Source organism: Telopea speciosissima, chromosome 9 (assembly GCF_018873765.1).
Source record: "Telopea speciosissima isolate NSW1024214 ecotype Mountain lineage chromosome 9, Tspe_v1, whole genome shotgun sequence".
NCBI lineage: Eukaryota > Viridiplantae > Streptophyta > Magnoliopsida > Proteales > Proteaceae > Telopea > Telopea speciosissima.
This window is the reverse complement of record NC_057924.1, coordinates 38,891,062-38,914,630: the sequence shown is the minus strand read 5'-3', so window position 1 is coordinate 38,914,630 and position 23,569 is coordinate 38,891,062. Positions and strand designations below refer to the sequence as shown.

Genomic DNA, 23,569 nt, shown 5'->3' with positions numbered 1-23,569 from the left:
AGTGGCCGCAGTGGGGGTCGTCAGCCTACCAAGATCCCCCCAGTTGCACCTTCTGTGAGTACCCATGACTTGTCTGAGAAGTCTGGTCCCCCAAGGACTTGCCATCATTGTGGCAAATATGGTCACATTTAACGTTATTATTGGAAGCTACATGGCAAGCCTGCAGCCAAGATAGTTAACACTGCCAGTGTTGATCTTGCAACCCCATTTGTACCTGTGGAGGAACGCCGTGTTACTTTAACTTTGACAGAGGAAGAGTATGCTCGCTATAGCCAGTCCAAGAATGCTTAGGACATTTCTTCCACTACTACTTTTTGTCCAGAAAGATAATGCCACTGCTCGTCTCTCCACTTCTGGGCCTTGGATTATTGATTCAGGGGCCTCAGACCATATGTCTGGCATCTCAGGTATTTTTTCCTCTTTGCAACCTTCTTGTTCGAGTGTCACTTTAGCTGATGGTTCTTGTGCTACAGTCAGAGGCACTGGTACTGTTCGGCCTACTTCTTCCTTGTCCCTATCGTCTGTATTGTTTTTGCCTAAATTCCCTAAAAAAAGGGGTCCTTGTCGTGTGTCTTCAATGTTGGGTTTTGTTTATTTTGTTACTTTTGTTGATGACTACTCTCGCGTTACTTGGTTGTACTTAATGAAATGTCGATCTGAATTGTTCTCTCTCTTTTCTTCCTTTGTTTCTGACATTAAGAATCAATTTGGATCTCACATTAAAGTTTTGCGTATTGACAATGCACGGGAGAACTTTTTTGCACCTTTTTCTGATTTTATGACCACTTGTGGAATCATTCATCAGTCTTCTTGTTCTGACACACCCCAACAAAATGGTGTGGCAGAACGGAAGAATCGTCACTTGATGGAAGTGACTCGGTCCCTTCTCTTTGAAATGAAGGTGGACAAGTCTTTTTGGGCTGATGCGGTGTTGATTGCCTGTTACCTTATTAATCGTATGCCCTCCTCTGTCCTTGGTAGTGGCATTCCTCATGCCTTACTCTTCCTTCTGAGCCCTTATTCCCTTTGCTACCACGTGTCTTTGGGTGTGTCTGTTTCATTCTAGACCATACTTTAAGGTTATCGAAGTTAGACCCCAAAGCCATCAAATGCATTTTTATGGGATACTCTCGTGTTCAGAAGGGGTCTCAATGTTATTTTCCTATTCTTCGTAAGTATTTTGTTGCTGCTGATGTTTTTTTCTTTGAGTCGCAACCTTATGTGCATGCGTCTGTTATGGATCCTTCTTTGGATGAGGACCTTCCTCTTTGTGTTATTCAACCTTCTTTGCGATGCCTGTTGCACCACCTCCTGCGAAGCCTCCAATTATTCATGTTTATCACCATGAACCACGGAGAGAGGCTGCTGTCCCCAGTGCTGCCCCGCCTGCTGCCACGCCTGTATCGTCTGTGGATCCTATTCCTGATCCTATAGTTTCTGACTTGGATATACCCATTGCTCATCGGAAAGGTACTCGTCAGTGTGTTAACCACTCCATCTCTTCTCATGTTTCTTATTCTAGTTTATCCTCTACTTTTCGCACTTGCCTTTCCATTGTTGCATCTCATCCTATTCCTAAGACCACTGCAGAGGCATTATCTATTTCTGGCTGGAGGACAGCTATAGAAGAAGAATTACAGGCTTTGGAGCATAACCGTACTTGGGATCTTGTTCCTCTGCCACCTGGAAAGTCTGCTATTGGTTGGCGTTGGGTTTATGTGGTCAAAGTTAATGCTGATGGCTCTATTGCTCGCCTGAAAGCTCGATTGGTGGCCAAGGGCTATGCCCAGGTGTATGGTGTCGATTACTTGGATACTTTTTCTCCGGTTGCCAAACTCTCCTCTGTTTGTGTCTTGATCTCCCTTGCTACTTCGCATCATTGGCCTTTGCATCAGCTCGATGTCAAGAATGCTTTCCTCCATGGCAACCTTCATGAGGAGGTGTATATGGAGCAACCTCCAGGGTTTGTTGCTCAGGGGGAGTCTAGGCTAGTTTGTAAATTGAAGAAATCTTTTTATGGATTGAAACAGTCTCCAAGGGCTTGGTTTGGCCGATTTACAGAGGTGGTGCTTGAGTTTGGCTTGTCACGATGCAATAGTGACTATTCTCTTTTCTATCGCCAACCAAATGCTGGAGAATCTTTCTGATTGTATATGTTGATGACATTGTGATTACTGGTGATGATTCTACAGGCATTGATTGTTTGAAATCTCATCTACAACAGAGATTTCAAACTAAAGATTTGGGAAAGTTGAACTATTTCCTAGGAGTTGAAGTGGCTCAATCTCAGAAGGGAATATATCTTTCACAACAAAAGTATACTCTTGACTTACTTACGGAGACTAGGATGCTAGGGTGCAAACCCCTTGATAGTTCAATGGATCCAAATATCAAGCTTATTGCAGATGAGGGAGATGCCTTTGATGATCCAGAAAGATACAGAAGGTTGGTTGGAAAGTTGAATTACTTGACATTCACTCGACCTGATATTTTGTTTCCGGTGAGTGTTGCAAGTCAATTCATGTCATCTCCTAGGACACCTTATTAGGATGCTGTCATTCGGATTTTGAGGTAACTCAAGAAGGCTCTTGGACGAGGATTAGTATACATTGATCATGGCCATACACGAGTTGAGGGATTTTCTGATGCAGATTGGGCTGGATTACCCATGGATCGAAGGTCAACTACATGCTACTGTATACTTGTTGGAGATAACCTTGTCTCATGGAGGAGTAAGAAACAGAGTGTAGTGACTAGATCAAGTGCAGAATCCGAGTACCAAGCCATGGCCCATGCTACTTGTGAGCTGGTTTGGTTGAAGATGTTGTTGACTAAGCTTGGGTTTGAGAGCTCTACACCAATGCAATTATGGTGTGACAACCAAGAAGCAATACATATTGCCTCAAATCCCATATTCTATGGGAGAACTAAACATATTGAGATGGATTGTCACTTTGTAAGAGAAAAACTCCAACAGGGCGTAATCTCTACAAAGTATGTCAAGACTGGAGAACAACTTGCTGATATGCTTACCAAGTCTCTAGTAAGTGGGAGGGTTGACTATATTTGTAACAAGCTGGGCATGGTTGATATATATGGTCCAGCTTGAGGGGGAGTGTTAGAAGTAAAGGGTAAAATGGGAAGTCCCATGCTCGAGAATCAGCGTCAGCCTTATGGCGCTGGATTTGTCTTCTCTCATTTTGTTTTCCTATTTTATCCCTGTGAAGGTTCCCCTATATTAATGATAATATCTGGTCTCTCTCATCAGTGAGAAAGCCAGTTTTCCCTCATCTTCTTCTCTTTTCCTCTCCTCTTTTCTCCTTTCTCTTCTGCTATTTTTCTGCTGTTTACAACGACGATTGAGTGCGAAGAAGAAGAAGAAGAAGAAGAAGAAGATATTTCTAATTAAACAACGAAATAGTAGTGACCCACCCATCTTGGACCCAATCCAGGGTGTAGACCATGAGAGGGTGCCATCATTACCTGGAAATGTGCCCTAATTTTCAGGGGTCTTAACCCAATCATTTGTGTAGACCATGAGAGGGTGCCATCATTACCTGGAAATGTGCCCTAATTTTCAGGGGTCTTAACCCAATCATTTGTGTAGACCATGAGAGGGTGCCATCATTACCTTGAAATGTGCCCTAATTTTTAGGGAGACCTTTTGTTCCCTGTAAAAGGTAAGAGATGACCTCATTTGAGGAGGGGGTTGGTCTTTGAAAAGGGGACTACGACAGGTTCTGGGTTTTTAAAAAGAAAAAAAATCTGAGACAATATGGTCGATCCTCTCTGAGCCTGGGGAGAACTAGCATCAATGGCTGCACCATCTATTCTCTCTACCGCAACCATGGCCACCACCTCACCTTTTTTCCAGTAATAAGCCTTGAAACCGACCATCATCTCCCTCTTTCCCAACTCTAAACCCCAGCCGATCCTTCTCCTTCTCTTCTAATTTTTTTCCTCTTTTCATCTCCATCCATAATTGCCATTTCCCATTTTCACCTTCCCATTTTCTCTCACAACCATTATAGTTGAACCACAGTAACCATAACCCTCTTCTCTCCCCCTGAGATACAATCATTTAGAAACAAAATAAAATAAAATATAGAATTTTATTCCATTTCTTGTATTTTCATAGGCTTGTATATATTATTTTTGTACATTGCATTACATAGAATCACCTAGACCAAACAAAATCGAAAGCGGCTCAAAGGAGAAAATGGAGAAAATGAAACCCTCGACCTCCTGCTCCAGTGACTCTGGCTCCTTCTCAGTGACTCCAGTGTCAGTTCCTTCGATGATGATGAATAATCGCGACCACGAACCCTGCTCTGGTGACAGACTGCGACCTCGAATCTTCTTCTGGTAAGTTCTATTCTTCTTCTTCAAAATTGAAAGAGGCTCAAAGGAGAAAATGAAACCCTCGACCTTCTGCTTCAGCGACGCCGGCTCCTGCTCAGCGACTCCAGCGCCAGTTCCTTTGACGATGATGAATCGTGACCATGAACCCTGCTCCGTCTCTGTCACCGGACTGAGACCTCAATTCCTTGCAGCGATGTTTTATTGTTTTCTTCTTCTTTCGATTTTTTTCCCTGTTGACACTTCTGTTACCTGATTCCTTTTTTTTTTTTTTTAATATTCTTCTTCGTCTTCTTTTTCCCCCTTCCCTGTGACACTTCTCCAAAGAAGAAAGGAATCAGGTAACAGAATCGAGTATTCATCCTCATCGAAGGAACTGGATTTGTTATTCAAATCAAATTGTGCAACTGTTAGTATATGTAATGTAATTTTGTCATTTTGTGATTATATGATTATGTAATCTGAGATTAAATAATTTTGTGTTTCACTTGTTTTGTTATGCTGTGATTGTATGATTATGTAAATCCTTGATTATGCAATTTTATTTATTAATGTATGTGTAGCTTACTCATTTTGACATCATTAAAAAAAAAATTATTCTAGAACGCCTTGTACGCTGAGGCGACGCCTTGCGGCTGCCCTATCGCCAAGGTGCTTAGGAAGGCCCTCAAATGCCTTGGTCACCTTGCCGCCTTGATAACTATGCACTTCACTAAAATCCATGTTTGTGGATCTACAGGTTAGTGTAGAATGTTGCTCCTATTTGCCAATTACTTTTCCCTCTTATTGCTTGTCTGTTGGTATCTGTGATTTTTCTTTACTGTCCTTGAATGTGAAAATTGTTCTATTGTCTTGGTTTATTTTCCTCTTAAATCCCTGACTGGTTATAAGTTTCTTTCCAGGAATTAGCAGCAGCTCAAAGTTATCTGTTCCTAGTTATTCATTTTCTTCGGTTGAGGACATCAGTGTAGTCGTATCATCAGCAGCTGCAGATTTGCAGCAATTGAATTTACGGAAGGATGAACCAGGTGTGCCGCCTACAGAGGATAACCCTGCTGTCATAATTCCAAATCATCTACAAGTCTCTACAGCAGACTGTTCCCACCTGAGCTTTGGTAGCTTTGGGTCTGGTAACAGTGGTACATTTTCTGGGTCATTTGCGTCTAACCCCTCAAAAAGTAATTTGGAGGAAACCCCTGTGGTTGTAGATGGTTCATCAGTTGGTCACTCAGAGGCCAGGTATACCCTCTCACATTATTTGGAAAAATTTTTGATTTCTGGATTCTTCATAATGTTTAACAGATATGTTCACCGCAGAAATCCTGAGTACTATGGAGATGAACAACAACTCAGAACCACGCCAGATGGGAATGTGGATCCTAGAATTGGTTCCAGTACTGGGAATTTCGAGTCACCTTCATCTTCACAACCAGAGGTGATGAAACAAGATACTGCAGAAGCTACGCATGGGCTCCAGTATCCCTTTCCATCTTCTGTACATGGTTACACATTTGAAAACACCACACAGCCAAATACTGCATTTTCTTATGCACAAACAAGTCTGCAGATGCAGAATCCTTCTCCTTTTTCAAGTGTTTTGGTAATGATTTATTCCTGCTTCACCTTCTTATTACTTCTTGCTGACTGAAATCTTTTAGGAGAGTCTGTTTTTCTTCTTCTGTTTTGGATATTGATCTTATTGATGTATTTTTTTTTGATAAGTAAATAATTTCATTAAACAAAAAGGAGGCTACAATCTGTAATAAATACACATGTCGGCATCATCCTTTACAAAATTACAAAGCTCCTCGGTAAAGTCATGAGGGTAAACAATGATTTCCAAAGATCCAATAGTTAAAGAAGCAATATGATCCGCTGGCTGGTTTTGCTCTCTCCAAACATGCTGAAGCTCGTACCACTGAAGTTTCTCAAGTGAAGGGTTGAGCTCTTCAAATTTTGCACCTTACAAGGCCCAGAAATCTTCTTCTTCAATTTCTCAATGTCCTACTGTGAGTCCGGTCTGATAGAGATCTTGGACAGATTCTTCTCCATACACACACAAGACCCCTATATATCGCGAGCATCTCACTAGTCAGAATAGATCCATCATTGCCAATTCCTGTAAAGCAAAGATAGGGGCACCACTTTCATCATGAACCAGCCCTCCATAATAAGCTCTATCCTGAGTCAGCGATCACAATGTAAAGCAAAACCTCTCTAGGAGGAAGAAACCAGGAACATGGCTTCGGAAGTGGAGGGAGCCATCTAACCTGAATACCCGAATGTTCTGCAATATATATGTTCTTTGGCATCCACGCACCAGTAAGGGAGAGAGAACTACATCTAATCTGAACATCTTCCTTGATTATCTTACAGATTTGAGGCCTGGTCCTTGTTCTGTTTTTGAAAATCTAGAAGTTTCATTCCTCCCATGAATGCTGAATAGATGAGCAGACTGCTAATTTGCCAATTAAATCCCAATTGAATCTGCATCTCCAAATTCATGTCTGACCCATAACGTTTCATCTTGGAGATTTTGAATCTGGCTCCTACTCTGCGTTCAAATCTGAATAATATCCCAAAAACATGATCTCTGCTTTCAAAATCTGCCCAACAGAGTACAGAAAAGGGAGTAACTCCAACCTGCCTTCTAATGAACTGATCCTTTTGTTGGTGAAGTGTTTACAATCTCCCTCCAGGTAGTAAAGGACTGTCGAGGAAAATTGCTTACCACATTAGCCCAATCAATCTGACAAGATTTATTATGAACAATCTCCCAAGCTGATTTGGCAGTAAAGAGGCCTGAAGAGGTACCTTTCCATATCACCAAGTCCTGATCTCCTGGATTTAGATTACAAATGTTGGGAAGTGCCTGCCTAGCCTCCCTTAAATCCATAGACACATCACGGCCAGGTCTTCAATGTCCATCCCTAATGATGTCATGACGAGCCATTCTAAAAGAGCTTGCATCATATCTAATTCTATACCCATAGGATTTGATCAAAACACCTGCAGGGTGCCACTTATCAAGCCATAATCTCATATTTCTACCATCACCAATAAGATTGTGAACAAAGGACTAAGCCCTATCTCTATATTTCAATTTCTCCAAATCCGTGAATAATTTTGAATGGTTTAACAATCCATAGAGATTCATTTTTTAGATATATATGTTGAACCTATCTCACCCAAAGACTACTTCAGAGGCTATCCACCAGATTTGTTTGATGATGCCTGCCTACCATATTCATGTCTTTGATGCGTTTGATGCCTAACTCCCTCTTCTATTGTAGGTTTACAAACCAAGTTCCAATAAATATAATGTATTTTCCTCTCTAGATTTGGACCTGACTAAAGAAAATGCGAGAACATGGTAGATATAGCTCTCTTGAAGTACCAAATATATCAATTCCAGATGGCCAACATAATATAAGAAACTAGCCTTCCATCCTTCAAGCCTCTGTCTCGTCATGTCCAGAATTGGAGCATAATTCTTCAAAGCTAATTTTCCTAGAATAAGAAGTACACCAAGATACCTCGTAGGAAGTTTGGTATCTTAAAATCTCATTGTTGCGGCAAGATCTGATCCGAGCTCTCCTGTGACCGAACCGTCCTGCACAGAAGAACAGAGCTGAGCAGTGGAGTGCCGGTCTGAACCGGCGGAGTCACTCCAATACTAAAGTTAGACCTCTTGCAACAGATAAATCTCCAAGCAGAGAAGAGAGAATGAATTCGCCCCTTTACCTATGCTGGGGATGTCAATTTATAGGGTTGGGATGGTAGATCGGTGTAGAACTTAAATGACGATAGACCATTCTGGAGTGTTTCCTTCTTGGGTATTTGTCGTCCTTTAGGTTGGACACCTGTTCGCTGGGGGGTCATGCACAAAGCATCTCTTAACCAGGCTGGTTACTTGTTGGGTTAGTTTGCCCTTATGTTGTAGTTGCTTGTTGGTCAAGTTATTTCTCTTGCTGAGGTGGTTGTCGATTGGGCCTCATGTTGTCCATATGGTCTCTAGCACGTCAGATAATTGCTGATTATGCTCAACAGATCGGTTCGGCAGTCCTGAGATTGATCCGGATGGTCGAGCATGCTGATTGAAGCCCAAGTACAGCGTGGCGTCAATTCCAGGGGCCTTGGATGACATGATTTGAGCTGGTCAACCGACCTATGGGGTTGGCTTGTGTATCAACGATATTGGTATGACTTAGTTCGACTCAACTGATCAGGTCGGCTAACTAATGCTACGTGTCACCATATAATTGGTTGGTACTAATGTGGTTCATCACCCATCAATTCCAAAAGTTGCAGCCTGCTAGAATGAGTAATGCCTCCTGATAATGGAGGATGTTCCTTATTGAGGTGAAACCTTGAAAGAGTAGCAAATTCATCTAAGGTAGTAAGGTACCCAAGCTAGTAGCCATAACAGATATGCAGTTGGCTAGGGGTGCAACTGGGCCAGACTGGGCTGGGTTTATTAAAACTCCAACCTAACCCTAGGTCCCCTAACTCAGCCCAGCCCGACCTCGGGCTGGGATACCTCAGCCCAGGTCCAACCTTGTCAGGAGTCAGCTGACCGTGATTGACCCTGCTTGGGCTGGGTTTAATGTAGATAAGTTCTACTCCAAGCAATGCCATTGCAAGAAGGGAGGAACCTGGCTTGTGGGTCCTTGAATGAACACGTTCAGGTTTAATTGAACCAGATTCAGTTGGTTCGGGCTAGACCAACCAGGTTTGTGTGTTTTCTGGTTCACCCAAAACCTATTCTTATTAATCCAGTCAAAGCTTGGTTAAAGAAGGGTCAAAAGGTAATTAATTCATGTGTGCAGAATTTGAGAAGCATTATGTAGTTAGTTACAACTATTATTTGAAGTCTTAGAAGATATTCTTTCAATCAGTCAGTCCCTTGATGGTTCATGGTTGCGTAAGCCTTTGAAAATTTACAGTTCATAAATGGAAAAAAAAAAATCTAGGAGAAAGTCTGAAGTATTGATGCAGAAGCCGAAACCATGATTAATTTGGCTGTTCTTTGATTTTTCGTTGGAGCCTTTTTATTTGTTTGTTCTTTTAGCCTAGGGTTAAAACAGTCTTTTTCATGGTTTATCTTCTTAGTTCCCCTCCATGATTTTAGAGGGATTAGTATTTTATTTTATTTGTTTTAGTTGTTTACACTTATACTCCTATTTAGAGTATAAGTCTATTCTATGTTTTATAATTAGGATTCAGATTAGGAATCCCAACTCCTAATCTGATTAGGATTGCTTTAGATTGATTATTTGTAAGGCCTTTAGGCCCCCCTTTATTATTATAAATAGTAGAATCGTGGGAGGCTCCCCCACCTATTATGTTTGAAATTTTGTTTCTTCTTGCTGCTGCCGCCATGACTGCTGCTGCTTCTCTGTCTTGTGTGTCATATCAAGACCCCTTGTGAGTAATATCAAGGGCTAGGGCTGGAGTAATCCGGCGACTCCTTGCATCTTGCAGATCGGGAGGTTCGTCTTCTTCTTCCTTCAAGTTCTTCAAGGTTGCTGCTGCTGAAATTCTGCAATTCCAGTAAGAGTTACAATTTCCTGCAACTTTATCATCTCTTCTTCTTATTTCCATCTAACCTAATCGACTTCCCCAAACCCTAGCTTCATCTACATTCATCACAGCCCTATTCCCTCATCAGATTACACTCAAAACCTAACCACAGGTCCATCACAGTAACCCTCCCACTCGATCTCAGTTGCAGCCTCACCTATCCACTACAAACCCTAAATCCCTCCCTCAACATAAAAACCCAGAAACCCTAAGATCTGCCTAGACCTAACCAGCCATCAAAACCCCACCAAAGTCCAGCCGAACCACCCCCTCCCTGCTAGGAAAACTCGACCTAAAGCCCAGCCCCTAAATCTGCTCCTAAACCCTAGTTTCAGCTTAGATCCTAAATCTGAAAACCCAAAACCCTAACCCTAATATTTCTGAATTTCTATTTCTTATTCAAACCTCATTAAAACCTATTCTAATAGACTCCTAAAATTCTGCAGACCATTACCCAATAAAACCCTAACTCAATCTCCCATTCCTAACCCTAATTTTGCCCTAGTTACCCTAAACTGCCCATTCGGCCAACCCTAAAACAGAACCTGGTCCTAAGTGAGATTTATTTCACCTAGGCTACATTAAGTATATTCTAGGACCCTCCCAACCACTCTATTTAGTGGTTTTCTATAGCATTTTGAACAAGTTAAAATGTTGAATGAAATTATGGTCTTATGCTAATAGCTGTGAGGTGCTAATGTAAGACTTGAATTTGAATAAGTCTAATCCCAGGCAGGATCAAATAGAAAACCCTTCAATAAATAAGAAAGTATATGAGGGAACCAAGAGAACAATGGGAACTAAAATTATATGAGGGAACCAACAGAACAATAGGAACTAAAATTATGATGGAACCAAGAGAACAATGGAACTCAAATGATAAAAAATTTCCAAAGAACAAGAAAGAGAGCAATGGGATCTCAAATTTGGTTGGAGAAGAATGATGAGATCTAAAAAGATAACCAAAAGAAAGAATCCCACAAAATTAATAACCTGTTGAAGCTATTGGAGCTGCAATTGAATGATATTGTAGATGTAAAGAAAGTCCCAGAAGCTTGAAGCACTCTTGAACTTAATTTTATAGAAATTAGGGTTTGGAATCAAGAACTGATGGAAGGGGATGGAGGAAGGGAATGGCTATCTCAGCCTGGGCATCTCAGCCAACCTATCTCAGGATTTTCACTAAGGCTAAAGCCAATATTCATTAATCAAATTCGTGTACAATGTTGGCCGTCCTTACAAACTCAAATTTGTGTACAATGCTGGCCTCCCTTACAAACTTATTAGACACTAAAAAAGTAAGGCCTAACCCTATCCTTGACTAATAAGATAACCTAAATTGACTAAGAAATTGAATTAATAAAGAAAACAGACTCGAAATAGGACTCTAACTAAACTAATGAAGTAAATCCCGTTTTCCTACTTTCTACCCATATTTTAGGCTCATTAAATTAGCCAATTACAAAATAAACCTATGGGGTCAAAGTCCCAATACATATATGACCCAACCCAAAGCTTATTTCCATTAAAATAATCCCCAAGTGACTTTTCTACATCAGGTGCAGTGGAGCCTAGTGAGACGCCTTGTTTTTATTGGTGAGATGTTGACCTAGGCCATCGTAATTGTTGTTCTCAGGTTGACATTAAGAAGGGGGGGGGGGAGGGTAAATCAGGGTCACAAAATTCTCTCCCAAATTATGCTCCCACTACTGTTCTCTAACTCGCAACCGAGGATCCCCCCAGTATAATGACACTTAAAATACTGACTAGCACTCACCCAAACCTGCTGCCAAGAGTTGAGATATTTGATGCTACCCTGAGCTGATATCCTGACATCGTCACACTAGCAACTACTATATTCGGTGTCACTCTCGACACTGGCAATAGGTTGTTGTAACTGGCTGGGGTACTCCCAATTTACCTGTTTGCAAACAGACTGTTGTATGACACACCTTTCCTCTTAACCACAAACATGCATACAATTCTATGGCAAGGTCTACCTGGTGTGCACACCCATGCTGCAGCAGAGCACTCCAAAACTCAACATAACAGCCTTCTACAACACAAAATATACGTGCTTCAACTTAATCATAAGTAGATTAGTTGTGTACCAGGGTTGTAGAGTGTATATTCCTTGGTTATTCTAGAATCGAGAAAGGGTATAAATGTTATGACCTCGTTACTCATCAACAACTTATTAGCACCAATGTTACCTTCTTTGAAAGTAATCCATATTTTTTTCTTCCCGTGCCTATTTCTAAGCCTGAGATTAATAGTAATTATGCACCTCGTATGCCAGTACTTGTGCCTTTTGATGATGTTCCAATTGTATCCTCTCCTCCATCGTTGCTAGTGTATCAGTGGTGTAAGAAAACTATGCCATCTATGATTTCACAGCCCACTACTTAATCTACTCCTGTTGAAACTCTAACTGACTTACCAATGGCTCTTCGCAAAGGTACTCGTTCTTGCGCACAAAAATCCATGATTACCCTATTGAGAAATATGTTTCTATATCTCACTTCCCATCTCCTTTACATAATCTTGCCCTCCATATGTAATAACTCCATTCCTAAGACTTATTAAGGGGCTTTATCTCATCCTGGATGGAAAGTGGCTATAGACATAGAAATGGATGCTTTAATGTCTCGATAGACATGGATCCTGGTGGATTTACCTCCCAGTAAGGATCTTGTATGGTGTCGTTAGGTGTGTGCACAAAAAAGTATAATCCAGATGGTTCAGTTAAATAGCTTAAGACCCGTTTGTTGTGAAGGATTTTACTTAGACATATGTTGTGGACTATTTGAGACCTCACCGGTTGCTCCATTGCTAAGACTTATCAAGAGGCTGTATCTCATCCTTGGTGGAAAGTGACTATGGACATAGAAATAGATGCTTTAATATCTTGATAGACATGGATCCTAGTGGATTTACCTCCCAGTAAGGATCTTGTATGGTGTCGTTAGGTGTGTATACACAAAGTATAACCCAAATGGTTTAGTTGAACAGCATAAGGCCCATTTGTTATGAAGGATTTTATATGGTGTGGACTATTTTGAGACCTCACCGGTTTCTCTTTTAAATTCAGTCCGGGTTCTTATCTCCTTGGCTGTAAATTTGGATTGGCTTCTCTATCAGCTGGATATCATGAATGCATTCTTATATGGTGACCTATAGGAGGTGTATTTGGAGCAACCTCCAGGGTTTGTTGCTCAATGGGAGAATTCTCATCGAGTATGCAAGTTAAACAAGGCCATCTATGATTTGAAACATTCACCTCAAGGCTGGTTTGGCAAATTTAGCTCGATTGTTACCTGGTGTGGCTTTTTAGAATGGTAGTCTGATCATGTTGTCTTTGTTGGTCATCGGGGTTCAAAAGCGGTTATGTTGATTGTTTATGTTGATGATATTATCATATTTGATGATGATTCATCATGGATTGTAGTGGTAAAATCTTATCTACTTTAACATTTTCAGGTGAAAGACTTGGGTTCCCTTGGGTATTTTCTTGGTATTGAGGTAATATGAAGTAAGAAGGGGATTAGTCTATCACAACGCAAATATCTGCTATAGACCTCTTGATTGAGATTGGGATGCTTGCATCTAAGCTAGTTGATTCTCTTATGGATCCACATTAGAAGTTTGGAACAATAGATGGTGAGGTTTTTGATGATACTCACCGATATAGGAGATTAGTTGGGAAGCTTATTTATCTCATTGTTACTAAACCTGACACTTCCTTTGTCGTGGGTGTTATTAGCCAATTTATGCAATCACCTAAAAAGGTTCATTGGGAGGTTGCTTATCATATCTTAAAATATCTGAAGGGGGGCTCCAAGAAAGGGGTTCGTTTATCATCATCATCAAAATATTGATCTGGTGGGATTCTCCGATGCTGACTGGGCTGGTGCTGATGGTGATCAAAGTTCTACCACTAGTTTTTGCATGTTTATTGGTGGCAATCTTGTTATGTGGTGAAGTAAGAAGCAAACAACGGTGAGGAGATCTAGTGTTGAGGCCGAGTATAGAGCTATGACTTATACTGTAGCTGAGTTGATGTGGTTCAAGTCTCTAGTTTCCTGAGGAGTGTCTCTTTGAAATAGAAGGTTCTAATGAATCTAAGGAAAACAACACAATATGGCCATGACTAGCTAAAGATCACTGCCATCTCACGAATTGGATTTGAACCAACCAAGCTACTTGCCCTTGAGTAGATCATGAGCGGGTCTGTCAATTTTCCAATTACTCAACCTATGATAATCAAGCCGCTATCTTCATTACCAACAACTCGGTGTTTCATGAGAGAACCAAACACATTGAAGTTGGTTGCCACTTTGTGTGAAGTGTTGTTATGAAGAAACTTATTTGTTTCGTTTGTGGATCAGTTGGCTGATATGTTTACCAAGTATCTTTTGGTCATGTTTTCTGGAAATGTTTGTCCGAGCTAGACATGGGAGATTTATATGTTCCACAACTTGAGGGGGAGTGTTAAGTTATAGTCCTCTAGGTGTCGTGGACCCCTATTGGATCCTCTATTTCTTGTTGGTGGGTTTGGGGTAAGGTAGCAGTTATGATAGGGGGATTGTCCCTATCATGGGAGTATTTTAGTTGTTTTGGGTTGGTATGTGATCTTGGTTGGATAGTTTTCCTTCCTTTCTTTGAGAGTTTGAGTATCCTTGTTTGATTGTAACTATACTTAGTGATAGCTAGTTGTTATAAATAAAGCATTGAGGTCCAGCGATAGCTCATACACTGAGTCTATCGCTGGTTCAGTGTCTTCCCTTCTCTCTATCGTCTCCTCCCCTCCTTCTCTCTCTCTGTCTCTAATGTAGTCCTAGATTGGTAGGTGACCAACTAGGAGCTAGTAAACCAGGATTTGTAGTTGCAGAAAGTTATTGGCAGTAGCTTGAATAAAAGTTGAATCTTTGACTGAAACTTTAAAGTAGAACTTGAAGAGAACGTCTCGGGCTTCACACCGCAAGGTGTCGATTGGATCAAACACCAATCCCACCAGCTTTGATCAGACACAAAGCAAATCTTCAAGGAAAAGAGAAGTTGCAGCAGCTTGCAAGAGCAAAGTTTTCAAAATTCAGAGGTGAGAATAACCCCCCCCCCACCGAATTGTTTTATTTATAGTGGCCAAAGGCCATATTCCTAATCAGCCTAGGAGTGTAAAAGCTCCTAGCCGACTCTAATTACACTTCACAACCTCTTTCTCAAATTCGTGGAGAGGTGTGGACCCAACTTATAATGGAAAAAAATAAAAGAAAGATGACTCAAGTCATTTAAATTGAACCGTTGGTTCATACTATTTTTGGACCGGTTCAATTTAAAACACTGAAACATGAAAATAAAATAAATATATAGCTAATCTCATATGCAACCGATGTACCCCTATTGTAGGTCCATAGAAGTGACCTATTACATTGAAAACCCATGGGACCAAAGGCCCAACATGTATAGAATCCCAACCGAGATTTATTCCTAATAAAACAAGCCTATTTTGGTGATGAATATGCATCAACTCTCCCCAGCTTGAAAAAATTCATCCTCGAGTTTTGTAGTGATGAGGGGGAAACAACATGTGGGTTGCAGACTTGACCGTTCCCAAACAAAATTCTTGTTGCTTGTAGACTTTAGGAATATAATCTTAAAGGCGTGGAGCTTTCTCTTCAAAGAACCATGGTGGTAGAACATACCCTATGTGATCTATCTCTGAATCAATATCAACCATGAATGTCGTACTCATAGAGTCTTCAAGAACAACATCTTGGGTGTCGATGATTTCTTGTGGATTGTTTTCAACCACCTCTTCATCTTCTATTGTTTCAGCTTTGTCTACTTTGATCTCTTCGACATTGACCTCTTCAGTAGAAACTTCTACATGTTGACTTTCTGTCTTTGAAGCTTTAGGCATTGTCACTTTCTTTTCATCATAATTCACTATGATCATTTCAGCTTTATCTTCAACTTGTGCTCTCTCAATTTCCTTTGGCAATGTAAATTTGTATTCAGCCGCTGATTTAACATTGGTCTTTAACTTGCAAACTGAATCTCATTGATGGAGATTTCAAGTTGTCATCAGACTTGAAGACCTTTTGGTGGTGATGTTGTCATAGGGAATTTATTTGAGCATACCGTCGAGCTTTGAATGCTCGTGGTAAATATTTTTTACTCAGGTCTTCCTTCATCTCTGCCCAATTAATAGGGGCTTTGCCTTCATACTGAAGATTACTCTCAGTAGTTGTCCATCACTCACGGGCTGGCCCCACTATAGTACGAGCTAATCTCATCTTCCTAGGCTCAAGATAAATCATACCAATCGAATAATCATCTAAAGCAACTAACCAATCACGAAATAACTGTGGATCTGGTCTGCCATCATAGTCCCTCAACTCGAACGCTTCCCTGTAGTCTTTGTATTATGCGTTCCTTCTATTAGGGCGATGAACTTGGGATTATTCTTGATATCTGTCCTCCATGGGCAGATTGCTGTCCCTAATAGGAGTAACTTGCCATTGCTCAATTAACTGCAACCTATCAGTGATAGTCTTTGATCAGCTTGTAACAGTTCAAGCATTTCAATAACCTTGGCCATAGGGTCAGTTGCTGTTGGCGGCAAGGGTTGACCATGTTCATCCATGGCTCTGATACCCCATAATGTAGTTCTAGATTGGTAAGAGACCAACTAGGAGCCAGTAAAAACCAGGATTTGTAGTTGCAGAAAGTTATTGGCAGCAGCTTATTGTTTAAGTAGCTTGAAAATTGAATCTTTGATTGAAACTAGAAAGTAGAACTTGAAGAGAACTACCCGGGCTTTACGCCCCAAGGTGTCGATTGGATCAAACACCAATCCCACTCGGCTTTGATCAGGCACAAAGCAAATCTTCAAGGAGAAGAGAAGTTGCAGCAGCTTGCAAGAGCAAAGTTTTCAAAATTCAGAGGTGAGAATAACCCCCACCGAATTGTTTTATTTATAGTGGTCATAGGCCATGTTCCTAATCAGCCTAGGAGTGTAAAAGCTCCTAGCCGATTCTAATTACACATCACAACCTCTCTCAAAGTCATGGAGAGGTGTGGACCCAATTTATAATGAACGATAATAAAAGAAAGGTGACTCAAGTCACTTAAATTTAACCGTTGGTTCAAACTCGTTTTGGACCGGTTCAATTTAAAACACTAAAACATGAAAATAAACTAAGTATAGAGCTAATCTCGTATATAACCTATGTACCCCTACTTTAGGTTCATAAAAGTGACCTATTACATTGAAAACCCATGGGATCAAAGGTCCAACATGTATAGAACCCAACCCTAAACTTTTTTTTTTTTTGGGTGAATACCCAACCCTAGACTTATTCCTAATAAAATAAGCCTATTTTGATGGTGAATCTGCATCACTCTCTCTATCGCTTGTTCTTCTCGTCTTCAGTCTTTGGTTGGCTAGTTGTTAGTTTCTCTCAAGTTTCACTTAGAATAAAGTAAAGGGCATCTATGTCATATCACAGAGGACTGCAGCTGAGAGGTCACTTTAAGCTCTTTGGTGCAATATATCTCAGTTGCATGATTCTGTGAAAAGGGAAGGCATGAAACTTGGACAGCTTAACAAGAAAATTACAGTATCTGCTATTCTTGAAGCTCAAGTAAGTTTTCTTGCTTGCTGTAGAAGATTTTTTTTATATATATTTTTTTTTGGGGGGGGGGGGGGTTGGGTTTGAAATATACTGTAATACATTACATTTTTGAAATGCAATGGTAAAATATTACTTAAAACGTTTTCCAATCTAATTGAGATACCATTCTTTAAACATCTGAGTTCATGGCTGTTAATGTAAGGAGATCAGAACCAAATACCAGAACCAGAGAAGAGTGAAGAACATGGAAGACCGAGGTAGGGAGGAAGGCTGTATGATAGATCAGATTGATTCTACCGCCAGCCAGTCAATATTATTTATACTAAACTGAGATTACATATTGGAAAGAAAATAAACTTCTTAGCTTAGTCAGCTAATACTAACCATACTAGGAAACTTTAAAATTCTTAGACAAGGAACAGTATCCCACGGTATAGAGGTCCATGTACACTCGTGGACCTACAACCGACGCATACCTACTTTGATACTCCCCCTCAAGCTGGGGTATATATATCTCCCATACCCAGTTTTAAACAACCACCAACAAATGCAGGTTGAAACAACGCCTTTGTAAATATATCACCAAGTTGATTGCTGGAATTGATGAACGGAGTTGAAATAAGCTTTTGCATGACTGCATTTCTTACGATATGACAATCAACCTCAATATGCTTGGTTTGTTCATGAAAAACTTGGAGTGCTAGCAATATAGATTGCAACTTGATTGAGGGTGGGCCTTGGTGCAACGGTAAGGTTGCTCCATTGTGACCAAGTGGTCATGGGTCGAGTCTGGAAACAGCCTCTCTGCAAAAGCAGTGGTAAGGCTGCGTACGTTATGACCCTCCCTAGACCCCGCAGTAGCGGGAACTCGTGCAATGGGTACGCCCTGTTGATGTGGGTGAGGAATGTCTGGATGGGTCGACGTGTATTGGTATTGGATGTGATCAATCAGACTAATCCATATAGTGGATTGGCCAATCTAGTGGCAATATCTGGCATTTGCTCTACTGGATTGGCCTATCCTTTTTCGTTTTGGATTTTCCTATTCCATATTGATGCCAATCAAGATTACCAGTATATTATCCTGGTTTCCCAATCCTTATCCTTGGATTAAACAGAATCATTTTCCAGTAACATCCGGAACTGTTTCCTCATTTGTGCTGTCTATGCTTTCTAAAATCTAAGAAGTTGCAGAATATGGTGCCTACCATGGGGAAAGTGGTGTAGGAACACATGTTTGATGCATTGAAGCACTGAACTATGATGCATGATGGCTATCCTGGCATTGAAGAACTAGTATGTAAGAATCTTGAGGGTCAACTGCCGAAGCAAAAGCAAGCTAAGGGTTTGCTTGGTGGTTTGAGTTGGGATTCAACTGGAGGTTTCTGTACACGATGGGGGTTATGGAGTACGAGAGAAATTAGGGTTTTGAGAAAAGATGCGAAGGGCTTTGGGGTGACAAAATTGGCTTTAGACAGTTGAATGGAGAAACAAGATTTGCTGTAGCTGAATCCATTTAGTTTGGAAATCGCATGGTTGGGTTGGGTTGGATTGGATGGAGTTATTGAGTTGAGCTGAGTGAGAGTATGGTTCAGACTTGTGAGAAGAGGATAGCCAAGTTTTTTTTTTTCCTGGTAGTAGAGGAGGATAGCTACACTGTCAGAATTGCAGATAGATATCCACAAAGTAGCACTGAGACTAAAAGAAGGCAAAGGAAAAGAATGTGGTAAGGAGAATAACAACAAGAAAAAAAGCAACCAATTATTAAAGAGGAAGTAAAATACCATGGGTTGCCACTGTTCACCAACCTTTAAATGTTAGTGACTTGGAATAAAAATTACTGAATATTTCTTTCTTGGTTCCGGTTAAAAAATATTTGCTGATGTTGAGTGAAACATATTGAGATTTGATTCCATGCCAGTGCAGTGCAGTCTTTTTTGCTGCATGGGCTTTTTTTTCTTCTGTTGGAACTGTGATAATTTATATGCTTGAAGACCTTTCCTCAATTCCACTTCTCTTATTTTTGTTGCAGCAATCATATACAAATTCTTTACCAAGTAATTTATTGGCTCCAGCTGTTCAACCTGTTACAGAGTCTGATATTCCCTACTCACCTTTTGTTGCGACACAGTCCATGCCCACAAAGTACAACACAGTCTCTTCTATCACTGGCCCATCTACTAACATGCCAGAGGTATCTCATTCTGAACTACAGCAACTCTAAATTCGTGGTTGCTGCTTATTTAAATCCAGTTGAATTGGTTCAACTAGACGTTAAAGTGCTAGTGAATGAGTTAGCATTAAAAGGATGAGATATGCATTCTATTCATGGGCTAGCCTATGGAGTGGAATAAATGCTACGTGCCTGGTGGGGTCCAATTTGGGTTATGGGTGGTATTGGGCCCCATCAGGCACATAACAGCCACTCACCTTTTTTTTTTTAAAAGCTGTTGTTTCTGGCTCCTCAGCCTATCTACTAAACAGTTTGTGGAGTTTAAAATTCCATTCAAGGATCAAATCTGATAAGCTCTTAAAAAATTGTTGGGAGATTTACATTCAGCAGTTAATATGATTATTTTCTTGACCATTTACAGGCTGCCAAGGCAGGTATTTTTTTTTCTACACCCCAGCCAACTGCACAGACCTTGCCTGGCACCAGCATAGCCACAGGACCTGCACTTCCTCAACACCTAACAATGCACCCTTACTCTCAACCAACTCTTCCGTTAGGACATTTTGCAAACATGATTGGGTACCCCTTTCTTCCCCAGAGCTATACATATGTGCCTTCTGCTTTCCAGCAGGCATATACAGGAAACAATGCCTATCATCAATCTCCAGCTGCAGTACACAGTGCTGGCATAAAGTATACACTCCCACAGTATAAAAATACTGTTTCGACAAGCAATTTGTCTGAGACTGGTGCTATTGCTTCTGGTTATGGAAGCTTTGGGAGTTCAACTAACGTTCCTGGAAGCTTTCCACTGAATCCTTCTGCTACCCCACCAAGCACGAGCATGGGTTATGATGATGTGATGAGCTCTCAGTACAAGGACAGCAATCATTATGTGCCTCTTCAACAGGTCCGGGATCGCTACTATCTTTTTTTTCTTAAATTTTTTTTGGGGGTTCTAATATAGTGTTGGTTTATCAATTTCTGCAGAATGAGAACTCTGCCATTTGGGTCCATGGGCCTGGTTCAAGAACAGTTTCTGCTCTTCCGGCAAACACTTATTACAGCATCCAGGGTCAAAGTCAGCAGCATGGTGGATTTCGACAGGGTCAGCAACCTTCACAGCATTATGGAGCTTACCCAAATTTTTATCATTCTCAGCAAGGAGTTTCCCAGGAACACCCACAGAATAACCTAAGTGATGGGACCTTGGGTGGTTCTCAAGGAGCACCATCTAAGCAATCTCACCAGATCTGGCAACACAGCTACTGATTAAGTCTGGTTTTTCAGGGTCTTGTACCGAGTTTGAAAGTGTCAATCAAGTTGCTACCATGGTTTGAGCAAATATATTTATGTTGCTTGGGTGTACGGGTTTCAACTGTACATAGAGCACTTGATTGGATACTGCCCTGTGCCTAGAGGTTGTATTCTACCTTCCCACTGCCAGGGTATGTTTTCTTAACATAGGAGTACGCTTGCTAATTTGGGTCTGTTTTTTCTTCTACCCTGTTTTCCTTGTTTTTTATAGTGAGGAAATGCTTTATATTTGGAAAGTCCTCTGTAACACTGATATATTATGATTAGCTAACCATAGTTTTATTTTCCCCACTCTAAGCCACTGAGTTCCAAATTTTGGGAAAGGCTCTACTTTTCTGCCATTTGCACTTTTAATTGCTCCCTGCCCCTTTGTTCCTTCTAAAGATTTAAGAAAAAAATTTCTGGTAGAAATTTTGAATTCTGACCACCGGTACTGCAGTATCACCATGGAAAAGATTTTGGAAATAATGATGCCCGTTCAAAGTGCTGCTGTACATCCATCAGAGACTCTTTAACATTTTTATTGTATAGCTTGTGTTGACTGTGCATGTATTTTTTTGTGAACTGTGAATTAACAAGGGTCAAGACTCGAGACCCAAACACTCTAGCTGCCTGTTCTGTTGGATCCAAGGGTGCGACTGATCTCACTCGACAGGGGGATAAGACTAACTATGCCAGGTCATGCCTTGATTCAGGAGGATTAGTAGCAGCTATAACCGCAGAGGGAGAGTCTGGCCAGCTGGGTCGTCAAACAAGCTGAAGACACCCATCATCATCACCCGTGATAGTGCTAATGTACTTTGGGTGCATGCCATGGAAGTAAAAAATGGATGGTTTTTTTGGTTGAGTCTGGTTAACTTTGCCAGGAGGAGGCTGCATGATGTCTACATGCTAAGCAGAATGGGTGCGTGATGAATGTTACCTCGGCACCGCCTGAGGTCACAGGCCTCACAATCTTCTTGGTTGGGCTTCAAGGCCAAGTTGTCAGCGGTGTCATTATCGGTTCTCTGATTGCTTCAGGTCCTGAGGTTATGATGAAGTTGTTGCACATAATAAGCAACATTTGAACAATTATATTAAATGTTGACTTGTTAAATGTGTTGGGGATACAATACAAAACAAAACTTGGTGGCGTTCCGTTCCCTCGGAGATATATGCTTGGGCACTTAGGACCTCAACTTATTATTAAAGGCTAGCTAGTGAAGTCACAGTATTTGTCATGGGATGCAACCAAGTTGTAGAACGTATCAGATTTGATAATCTTTCCTCTTATGTATAAACGGGTTCCTTCACCAGCATTCCCTCGTCGGCTTTGATGACCCCCTATGTCGTCCTTTGATCTCGCTCATTAGAATATTAGATACAGTTATTATTATGGAAGCAATCATCTACTTGGTCAGGATTTCTGCCTTTCCACGGGGATAGATAGGGTGGTTTTGTGTTTAGCTATGTGACCAGGTATTGTTATTTCCCATTATTATTGTAAACCGGGTATGGACCAAGGACCCGGTCTAAGCCGCCCACAAGGGGCAAGCTGGACCTGACCCATGTGTGGGAGAGAGAGCCGGCCACTTGGCCAATTAAGTGGCCGACTCTCTCCCCCCCTCTTCTCCTTGGACGATTCCCAATGTGAGTCTACAAGAGGAAGGGAGTCCTTAGGGTTTTTGGTTATAAATAGATAACCTCCATAACCCTAAGGCTAAGTGATTGGAAACCAAAATTTCCCTCTTTCTGCTCTCCAAGTGTTTGTGTTTTCTGTGGGATTTCATCTCTTCTTAGGGATTTATAGTGTGAAGTTCTCTGAGGAGAAACCTTTCGGGATTCAAGAAGATTCGTTCATGTGCTCGTAACCATAAGCTCAATTCTTGATATTTCTTCCACTGTCTTTCCATACACATTCAGGTATGATCCAAACCCGATCTATTTGGATCTTGGATTATGTGATCTAACATTGGTATTAGAGCTATTGGTTTATGGTTCGCCCATATGGGGAAGAGATTTGAAATTTTTTTTTGATTGAATTAGGGTTTCTAGTTTGTAAGGAGCATGAGCGCTGCCCATGGCACACAACTCATGCCCCTCTCTCTTTCCTATGCCTTTCTTTCCTTTTCTCTCTCTTTCTTCATTACCCATCCTGTGTAGCCCGTGGTGTACTCCAACGGTAGCAGCAGGCCACGACCAGCGGCTGCCGCATGCGTGTGCAGGGCACGTGCATGCAAGCCACGTACAGTAGTAGGACACAGCTTGTGGCTACCACGGCTGTGTAGCCAGGCCATGGTTCCTTGGCATGAGAGCCAGCAGCCGCTGGCCATGGCCAGCAGCTACTGCAAAAAACAGAAAAAAAGGGAAAGAAAGAAAAAGAAAGGAAAAGAAAGAAAGAAAGAAAAAAAAATTTGAGGTGCAACCCATTACTTTTTGGTGCTGCCCATGTGCTTTTCTTGAGTTTGTTAGGATGCATATGTGGTTTCTTGAATTAGTTGGGTTGCACATGTACCTCTTG

The 23,569-nt window shown here is 41.1% G+C and overlaps 1 protein-coding gene across 2 annotated transcripts in view; it reads left to right on the top strand.

The window, feature by feature from the left end:
• Window positions 1-21,364, top strand: part of LOC122640044 — a 45,103-nt gene extending 23,739 nt beyond the window's left edge. For both annotated transcript variants that reach the window (XM_043833144.1, XM_043833143.1), the window contains 5 exons: window positions 5,262-5,598; window positions 5,677-5,959; window positions 19,612-19,773; window positions 20,174-20,662; window positions 20,743-21,364. In XM_043833144.1, coding sequence (XP_043689079.1) covers window positions 5,262-5,598; window positions 5,677-5,959; window positions 19,612-19,773; window positions 20,174-20,662; window positions 20,743-21,024 — 1,553 coding nt within the window. In that variant the 3' untranslated portion in view covers window positions 21,025-21,364. The remainder of the gene's footprint in view (window positions 1-5,261; window positions 5,599-5,676; window positions 5,960-19,611; window positions 19,774-20,173; window positions 20,663-20,742) is intronic.
• Window positions 21,365-23,569: the final 2,205 nt, after the last annotated feature.